We start from the raw sequence: 10,800 nt of genomic DNA on the forward strand, positions 1-10,800 counted from the left end.
CAATATGGATGATCGTTGGATAATTTGATACTACCTTTAAAATCTATCTAGATCTAGAATTATAAAGACAATGCCTATGCTTTACTTGGTTTAAACTTCTGCTGCTAAAATACTAGATCTATAGATCTACATCTATAAAAGGTAGAAAGAGAATATATATATATGTACTATTCTAGATATCTCTTTTACTACTAGAATCTTAGACTTAGCTTTGTGATTAGTAGTAAGTAGTGACTATTATTACTATTAATTACTACTGTAACTATTAGTATTATAGTAGCTTCTTATATTAGGCACAGCTCATCAAATTCTCCTTTTAGAAACACGTCGCTTTTTTTGTTTATAATTAATTTGTTTTTATGTTTGGAGCTAAAAACAATGTTTCGGGACAGTGCATGTCCAATTTAAGATAAGTTCCTGTATTTTTGTTCCGCTTTTCCAAAGCAGATGGCAGTTTTTTAGATTCTCGGTAACCAAGTATGTAAAGCTATTGTTTAAACCTCCCCCGGCAATTCATACCCATATAAGGGATGAAGGCTATATTATGAGCCTGTTTGATCGTAGGCTGGTGGATCTATCAAAATAAGCTTCCAAACATCTTTAGAAAGACATTCCAATCACATTCATACTGTTAGCTGTTAAATAAAATTAAAAAAGGAGGTGTTTCAATGAATAATAATGAATTAAACACATTCTCCTATAGTGCACAAGGCAAAATCGTAATAAGAAATATTATTGGGATTAATAAATCTATGATTTTTTTCAATAAATAAATGTGACCTAGATCGAGATATCTAGAATATATAATTTATGAATGAAAGAAAAAGTGCGGGCTGCTAATTTGAAGCCAGAGACCATGCCCACTGCAGGTGATCACGCCAGGCGAGCGCTGGTGGTGAGGAGAGGTATACACTAAGCGTGTAGTGTCACAACCTATCATACAGGCAGTGGAGGGAAGGGGGAGAGAGTCATGAAAAGAATTATAAGCATCTATGGGAGGGAGGGGATGTAACAAAACGAACATCCAAATTATGAAAAGAAGAGGGTCCTTGGATGGGAATTAAAAGAAAGAGACAGAGAATACATGTAGCCTAGTTGAAAATATCATGTTTGTTGCATTATAATAATTAATTTATAGATCTATAATTATATAGATTTATTTCTGTTTCTACACATAGATTATATAGGTAGGCATATATATATATATATATATATATATAGAGAGAGAGAGGCAATATACTATAAATACATATTGCAGAAGTGAATCTACTTCTTTTAATACAATCTAAATAATTTTTAATTAACACAGATATAATTTATTAGCAATAACATAGTGGTGTTTCTTAACGGTGCTCGATGTGTGCTGAAGGAGAAAGCACAAAAACTGCATTTATTATAGGAGCATGAAGTGACCTGATTTATTTTAAAATAAAATCTTGACTATGAGTGGTAATTCAAAGAAACACAGCTATTTTTATAGTCCTTTAGTTGCAGAATAAGAATCTGCTTTCAGTTTTTTTGTAAGTTAAACCGTCACCAAATAAAAAAATAAAATAAAAATTTGACCTAGTTCCCGAATACGGTGTGCCTAATATAAGAATCTACTATACTATTTCTAAGTATTAAAGTATTTCAATTTGAATTTACAATGAAGTATGAAGTTACAAAGTACATTACTACTTAGTAGTATTACTATTAAGTATTACTAGTAGACTTAGTGACTTATGACTTAGACTTAGCCGTCTTAGCCTTAGCGCCTTAGCCTTATCCTTAGGCTCGTACTACTCCTAGGACTAGAATCTAGATTTTCACTAGATCTAGAATCTTAAATTGATCATTCTTCTAGATTTACTAAGAAAAAAAATTCTATATCTAGATTCTAGATAATAGTAGATCTAGAATCCAGAGACTATAATGTTTTTTTTTAACGAAATTCAATTGATTCTTAAAGCAATAATTACTAATTCTTTGTTAAAATTTACAAAATTTTTGAATTTAGATTTAATTTTTACTTATTCCAATATGGTGAAAACCCACTACTAGTACCTTACACTTATTACTATAAATGTCTGTATAATAATATCTACTAGATTTATATAGACATAGATCTCAAACCATGGCCATAGAAGAACTAAAACAATACAAGACATAAACAATAGATCTAGATGTTGAACTGAGGAAAAGGATGTGATAAGAAGATGGACTGAATACTGTAATTAGAGTTGTAGAACTTTGAAATCTCAGGATATCCAGAGCTACTAATCTAAATGTCCTGACAGTAAGATTATCCAACATTGATGAATATCCTAGATTCTACACTCTGAAGTAGCATCAGCAGTGAAAGCCCTAAAAAAGGGGAAAATCAGATGGAGTTGACAACATTCCTGGTGAACTTCTACAGGCTGGGGGAGAAACCATGAAATATATTTTTTTTTATATGCACTTTTTAAAAATTTGCAACAAAAGATAATCTGGCATTCAGAAAAATGGTCCAAGCCCTGTACCCAATCACTCATCATTATTCTACCAATTTACTACTCTGTCAAAACTACCACACCAACAGCCTCATAGCAATCCCAGCAAAGTACTGTTGAAGATTATATTAAACTGGCTAAAACTGATAGCAGACAAAATTATGTCAGAAGAACAAGATTGTATAAGACAAAGTTGCAGCTCAACAGAACAAATCCTAAACCTCAGGATACTCCTTGAAAAATACCTTCAACACCAAGAGATTTTTTTTCATGTCTTTATTGATTTCAAGAAAGCTTTCAACAGAGTATGGCATGGGGCACTCTGGATGACATTGGACAAGTATAATATAAATAAAAATATAAGAAAAGAAATCCAGAACCTCTACAAGCAAGCCACTAGTGTGGAGTACAGTAACACTGGAGACTGGTTTAAAACCACATTTGGAGTAAGACTAGGCTGTCTACTTCACCAACTCTTCCTTGAAAGGATAATGGATGATGCTCTTGAGGGCTATGAAGGTACTGTAAGCATTGTAGGAAGAAGACATAAATAATGCATTCTGGTGATAGAAGAGGGATAGAAAAAGAACTAGGTGACTTTTGATGCACTTAGACAAGATTTTCACAGCCTCTGGTATGCAAATAAATGCTGAAATAACTCAAATTATTACCAATAGCCAACAGATTTTTTAAAGTGAATCAGTATTGGAGGTGAAAAGCAAACAAGTGTTAGTAGTTTTAAATACCTTGGAGCTATCGTCTCAGATGATGAAACCAAACCTGAACTACTGGCCTGAATTGCACAGTCCACAGCAGCACTCACAAACCTCAAAACAATATGGAAAGACACAGGCATAGAAAGCCCTCGACACCAAAATCAGACTGATCATGACCCTGGTCATGGCCACATTCTTATATGCTTGCAAGTCTTGGACCCTGACTACAGAACTAGAGAGGAGAATCCTAGCAATGGAATTGAGATGCTACAGAAAGATCCTAGGTGTCACATACAAAGACCGCATCACAAACAAAGAGATTAGAGATTATTACAGCAATTAAACCCCATTATGACCTGCTAACTACCATCAAAAACATGCAAAGTAGAACTCTATGGCCATATGAGGGCCAGTCATTGAAAGAGATTCTATCCACTGTCCAACAGACTAAGAGATAGGTGAAGTTGATAGATCTTTTAGTTATTAGACTAATTATAGTTGTTAGTATTTATCTAGAATCTAGGTTACAGATCTATTCTAGTAATAAGACTAATATTATAAAATAGTATTCATACTTATTACTAGACCAGACTATATTATATATTAAAATAAATGATCTATAAATCATGACAAAGGTGCATAATTTCTTATAATTGTGGTAAGTGTAGCTACATAGTTCATTTGAGCAAAGTTTTACCAAAGTTAATTTTTAAATCAGTGATGGCAAATTTACAACTCACTAATTTGGCAATATTGTCAATTGAACAAGAAGCACTGAACTATATAGAACTATATTTAACTTTAGATCCAAATTAATTGAAATAAAAAGATATATACCCAAAGGTGCCTTCGCTTCATGATGGGCATATGCTGGTAAGACTACATTACAAATGGCGATGTTTTGAAGGAAGCCGGTGTGGACAGTATAGAAGGACTAATTATCATTTGACAGCTGCGCTGGGTCGGACACCTATCATGCATGGGAGATGACTGAATCCCAAATACAATCTTCTTTGGCGAGTTTAAAGAAGGACGGTTTAACGGAGGTGCCCCCAGTAAGCGCTATAAAGATCAACTCAGTGTCATTTTGCCCTTAGACGAAAGTAGCTGGCAGCAGATGGCACCTGAAAGAAACTGTTGGAGAGCTCTCACAAAAGCTGTATGACAAACATTTGAGACTCAAAACAAAGTCATTATTGAAGACAGGTGCAGAAGACGAAAAGAAAAGTTAAATATAATGCCAGCAGACAACGGCTTTGTATGCATGCGATGCAGGAAAAGTTGCAGGTCACAACAGGGTTTGTGTAGTCATGTGAAACACTGCATTCATCCTTAATCTATGGAATGAAAGACATTTTCATTATTATTATTACATATATAGTATAAATATAATATAAATAAATCTTGAATGGCTTATTAAATTTATAGTATTCTATTTGAAATAAATGTAATACATTTATATTTTAATTTATTGACATATTTTTGTGGTGTGTATAAATTAAAATTTTGGTTGTCCATTTCCACAGTACAAGACAAAAGCAGCAGTGCTACCTGTGTACTATACGTGATGTCTTGGAGGGATACCCAGATGACAGAATCCTATCTCAACACAACTGAAACAGTGTTGGCCGTCAACCAAGAGCATGATGGATCCAGTAATAGTAATGTGCTGTTAATCATTCTCCTGCCAATTACTGCTTTGATCTGTGTTGCAGTTGTTATTGGTGTGGTGTGTAAACCCAGTTGGGATTTTTTATATTTTTTATCTTATCTTATAAAATACAGACGTTACTTCAAAAAAGAAGATCATTACATCCTACGCGTCATGCAGTCATGCATGTTAACCAATTACTTAAATTCTGCCAAGCCACTGGCTTTCCTGGCTAGCTCAGGCAACCCATTCAATGCTCTAATAGCGCTAGGGAAGAAAGAGCATTTGTACAAATTTGTCCTAGCATATGAAACTAGGAATGTGCCTTTATCTTTGTGTCTTTCTGAGTATTTTATTAGATTTATTTAGATCTTATATAAATTGGTTTGATTAGTTTTATATGGTACTGTATGGGCCTCTTGGGTAGTTACTATTTGACTTTATGAGTCCAATTCAGATGTTGTTGGCAAATAGAGTAGCCCCATTCAGATCTCTTTTTAGCCTTTTGTTTATAAATAGTTGTAGACTTAGACAAGACTTACATAGGAATTGAACTTTTCAGTTATGCTCTTTGATTTTTTCCCCCAATTTATTACTATATCATTTTGTGTCATTTCAAGATATCCATAGCCTATTCTTGTAATAATCAATCATGATACCACCCCCTCACGTGTCCTGCTATCTCTCTTGAGACCAACAAACTTAGACCTGTATAGTTATTGATACTGTTTATAAGAACATGTGTATTATAATGGTCTTATTTTTTTTTTTAGTACCACTAAGATTTTCATTACCACCTGGACTTTTGACAATTTCATTCTAAATTCTAATATATAATAGAACAAGTGGAAATGTTGTACAATGTTTAGTTTTATAAATATATTAGAACCCATGTATCCTAACCACTTGATTCAGATTTGTGTTCATTTCTTTTTATTACAGATTGTCTGGATGCTGAAAAGAAGCAGGTAACTATTTGATTTTTTAAAGCTTTTTTTTAACTCTTTCTCTCCGTAGTTATTTACCACATTCTTGTGGAATCAACGTTGGTATCGTCAGTTAGGAGAGAAAGAGTTAAGTCTATTATATTTAAATATTATATTATTACAATATATAGTACTACATCCTTATGGTTGTAGAAACACTACGCTAATTCAGGCTCTCATGGCCTCAACCTGATACCTCAGTGGAAGCAGATAGGTGAACAATGGGTAGGGAAACTGGCTTCCTTCAGGTTACCTCAGTTTGCTTGTTTTCTCTTCAAGTTGGCCCAGTCCAAAAAGTCTACTATGCAAGAGGATCATCTTTAGAAACCCGAGGCTGGAGTGGGAGCCCTTGAATAGTTTGTGGCTGCTACAGAATAGGAATATGAAAAAATTCCCAGTGGTTAGCTTGGCCGTGGACCGGAGGACTGTGTGCCATGTATATGGCACATCCCAATCTTAGTAATAGTCAGTACCATTGTGGAACCTTCATGTAGAATTTTGAGTGAAAAGCTGATCCATGCCTGTCCGTTAGGAGAAATCTTTCTTAACGGACAAGAAGATTTGAGTTTGAAAATACTCTTCTATTTCATTTGATTTATCCCTAACTTCATGCATCGCTCTTGAAATTAATTGCCATCTTACGAGGTTAAATCCTCCATGACCAAATATTTTAGCAAGATTGCGCCAATGTGGAGTCATGCTTTTGTAGGCTAGAATAGAATAGTTTCCCCTGTAAGATGTAGCACAATAAATAGCTGCCAATACTTTTAAAATGATATCTAGTATGCATTGCCTAATTTTTTTTTCTCTTTTCCTGTACACAAGCTACAAACAAATGATACAGAAATGAAAAAAAAAAAATGTATATTGTAAAATTCAGAAAGAAGGGTGATCTAGGATAACTATAAGAGTACAAGAGGTACACTTTGATATTAGAACTGTTCTTTAATGTTCTCTTCTCAGAGAAATTGAGCAAACTCATCAATGAAATAATGGATCAACATTTTTTTAAGAGTGACCTTCTACTTTATTTTCTGGCTTTATGAAATATTTTTGGTTTATCTGACAGAATGGATAAATTACGTCACCACTTGATGCCCCTGTACAGCTTCGAGCCATCAGATAGCAGTCAGGATTGGGAAACAGATTTATTGACTCAAGAAATTCGACTCAGGAATGTATGTAATATTTAGATTATGGTACTATTTCTTTTTATTATTTTATCATGCAGACTGAAGTGCTAGGTCTCTCTTTTTATAATACTCAAATTTGATATATTCTCAATATATAAAAAAATAGTTATTCATTCATGCTACATTTCGCTGTGTTTTCAAGGCATTTGATAATCTATGTTTTTCTTTTCTTAAGAGTACCAGCCCGCCAAGTTCTCCGATATTGAAACTAAACACCATGCACTCCGAGCTGTAGCAAACATTTAAGTTACACATTCTGTACCAAGTCTTCTAACAAGAGTCCATCTGCTTTAGGTAGTTGCATGCCTCAATTGTTATACGGTGAATCATCTTAAGGCAACTGCTCTATTCAGCTCCATGCGAGACCAACCTAATGGATAGTGTTGAGTTACAGAACAGTTTGAGACCTAGGACCTACTGGTGTTCACTGAAGTTATAACATGTTACAAATCTCTCAAGGCTCTTCCATCAAATTGAATTCTAGTTTTGGCTTTTATAGTTTTGGTTTATAGATCTGAACTTAGACAAACTGAATGCACTTTGTACTTAACTCTGTACATAGCCAAACTGATTGTACTTTTGGTACTTAACTCTGTACTTAGACAAACTGAATGTACTTTGTGTACTTTAACTCTGTACTTAATGCAACCTCAACTCAGTATTTTATTTATTTTATTTTGTATGCACCTTTTATGTGCAATGTGAGTATTTTTTTTTTATTTTTTTTTTATATAAATCATTTCAGTATCAGAGCTATTAAAACATATTTTAAGTATATTAAATTTTTTTAAAGACATTGTGCATATGACAAGGGTTCAAGAATTAGAAAGTAAAATATATGAACCACAGTCTCAGCAATGTAAAATATTTTTATTTTTGAGAAAAAAAGCTTGTTCTGAAAATTTGAGTGTCTTATTAAACATTTACATTTTTAAATAGGTTTACAATTTTTATAATAAATTTGGCCAAATCTGTAGCTGTGTATTACGATACGTTTTTCAACATTTTCATTGCCATCATCAGTTGTATCTTGAAAAGTTCACATTGTTTTGTGTTGAAGCATCTTATTATCCATTTCGCCTAAACCATTAAGTACGTTAAGTTACACTTAAAACCATAATGGACGTAATGTTACACATAAACCCATAATGAATGTAACATTACACGAAGATCAAACTTAATGTGCAAACATTTTTTATCTACATCTTGATTCTAGTCTTTACTTTTATTTACAATATCTAGTTCAGTGATTTCTCGCTACGCTTCAGCTTCCACTACTCCAGGGTTTTATAAGAAACTAGCCGGTCATTGCCAGCGGCCTGCGGACCTTATTTTGGGGGTTACTAATCTATGTCAAAATTGTACCTTTCAATTTCTTTCGACATGAAAGTAGATTGTAGAAATGAGTTGATCTGCTAAGCCAACATATTCATATCAAATATAAAATACTGTGAAAAACGGTTTGCCTGAGTTGTCTAAAATGTTTCGCCCTTTAATAGAGATAAATTTTGGCATTTTCTTGTATTTTTGTTCCACTCCACCCCCTCCCCCGTTGTGGGAGGACATTAAAGGTAGACAGCGGTCTCTAGTACCATTTATGCCAAGGGTTATCCAAACTGGTTTAACCTTTTGATTTCTATGCGGGACATACATACATACGTCTTACTTTGTGCTTTATATATCAGATTAATGGGAAAACATACATACTTACTTTTTTTATTTTTGTTTGATTTTCCATGAAATTCAATCAGTGGGAAAAAAATACTTTATATATGTATTTATATATTATATATATGTAATGATTTTCACATTAAAAAATCTCAAAATGTATGAAAATGTATTGCTAATGTTAAGTCTAACGTGAGATGTGAGATGCTACACGCATGCTCAAAATTGTAGACAACCCACTTTTGGTTTCTAGTTTGTCTAGTATACCAGCCCTTGATTGTCTCAGTACAGTGATATTCTTGCAAGAGAGACAGATAAAGATCTGTTACTTTATTGTTCAATTTTGTCTACTGTATGTATGTACATTGCAGCACATAGGTTCATGTAGGATGAAATTGGGGGGTGAGGAGGTTGGTGGTTATGAAGCTTAAATATAATATATAAATACTTTAATAAATATACCATTTCTACTTTGCAGAGATCAGTTATGGCGGGTGGTTCTGGTACGCATGGCCCGTGATAAATGAGGAATCACTGTATAAGTTTATTGTTTGGCAGTGTGGGTGCATTCCATTTGTTGACTTTCCCCACAAAGTCATAGTAAGCTCAGGTTTTTAATCAAATTATTTCCTATGCTTCTAATTAGTTTAAAATAATTTTGTTCTTAAATTTACATATCATAAAGCAATAGATCTCATATTTATGTTTTTGGGTCTTACCTTTTTTTTTTGTTTATATTAATGATCCAAATTATTCTTTGTAAATTTTGTGTTTGCCTGAGAGTTGAAACAAGGGAGATTATTTTTGCGTACATCATCTATAAGTCATTATACTATGAAGTACTTTTCACCCCCTGCTAACCACATCATCAGCACAGAGAATCTTGTTGAAGAGTTTTGGTCACAAGTCAATCCTCTATTAGATACTATCACCAAGACTGAGGGCCTTTAAATACCATTAGAAATTTATTGTTTTGCATGGTGTGATCATTGGTCAAAATATATAAATGTAAACACATGTATATAAATACCATGGAGCTTATTTATCCAAATAGTCCTACAGGGAATAGCTTTACAGTCTAGTTTTTAGACGTTTCTGTACTCTCAAAACAGTTTTAAATTTTTTTTTTCATTTTTATGATTTTCCTAGTCAATCCAAATGATGCATTTAAATGGTACCTAAATGTCTTGTACCTTATTCACATGTACAAACCTAAATGTCTTCTTTTTGAAGTAACGTCTATATCATATAAAAAATAATATAACATTTTTCATGTGTACAAAGTATTTCGTGTATGTCATTTGTATTTTGTGTGTTGTGTTTTTCATATGATTTTGTATTCCTTAGTATTACTATACTAGTAAAGTTAAGTTGCTCTTTCAGACCTTGCGAGTAGGACAATAATTATAAATTTGGCCTTGTATTAAAGTGTTCTGCTTGAAAATGTTTTGGTCAATGTCGCTCAAGATATAATCAATGTAGTTGACACTTTTGGTTTTAATAAAGATGTCATGATGTCAGTCTAGATCAAGACATTTACTATTATATATTTGTCATATCAATCTTGCGTTTTTGATATTGTGCAATATTGTTTGATTATATCATGTCTTTCTATTTGGGAAATGTTTTGCACTCAATTCTTTTATACCGAATCATTTTAATCCATCCTTTTTATTAAGTTTTCTGTCCCAACAGATCTTCATCTCCACTTTGTTGATAAATCTGTCAATAAATTTTTTTTTTCCATATTTAAATAAATTGCTCAAAATGTGAACATATTTTTTAAAAGAAATATTAATTTTAACTATGACATGCCATTTTTTTTACTCATTAATTTTGAGATTAAATAGAAAGAGTTTTGTTTCAGATTGATTTTTTAAATTCATTTTTATCAAAATGCAGGCTGCACTTTTATTAAAATTTTATTGTATTATTTTTATTGAGAATATTATTTCTTTTGTTATTATTATTTTGGCTAGTGGTCACTTTTTCTCTTGCAGGGTTATTGCAAGAGAAACATCTCTCTGTAGATAAGCATCCCAACACACACACACATTTTCAAAATGTCAGTTCTAGATCCAGATTCAACCTTTATCTATAGATTGCTAACTT

General features: G+C 32.8%; 1 protein-coding gene across 1 annotated transcript; it reads left to right on the top strand.

Annotated features, from left to right (window-relative positions):
• On the top strand, positions 1 to 10,235 carry LOC106053417 (small integral membrane protein 29-like). Its single transcript, XM_056026571.1, has 5 exons — positions 1 to 141; positions 4,717 to 4,919; positions 5,784 to 5,809; positions 6,897 to 7,005; positions 7,196 to 10,235. The coding sequence occupies exons 2-5, from the start codon at positions 4,758 to 4,760 to the stop codon at positions 7,253 to 7,255; spliced, it is 357 nt and encodes a 118-aa protein (XP_055882546.1). The 5' UTR covers positions 1 to 141; positions 4,717 to 4,757; the 3' UTR covers positions 7,256 to 10,235.
• The last annotated feature ends 565 nt before the right edge of the window (positions 10,236 to 10,800 follow it).

The sequence above is a fragment of the Biomphalaria glabrata genome, chromosome 4 (assembly GCF_947242115.1).
Source record: "Biomphalaria glabrata chromosome 4, xgBioGlab47.1, whole genome shotgun sequence".
NCBI lineage: Eukaryota > Metazoa > Mollusca > Gastropoda > Planorbidae > Biomphalaria > Biomphalaria glabrata.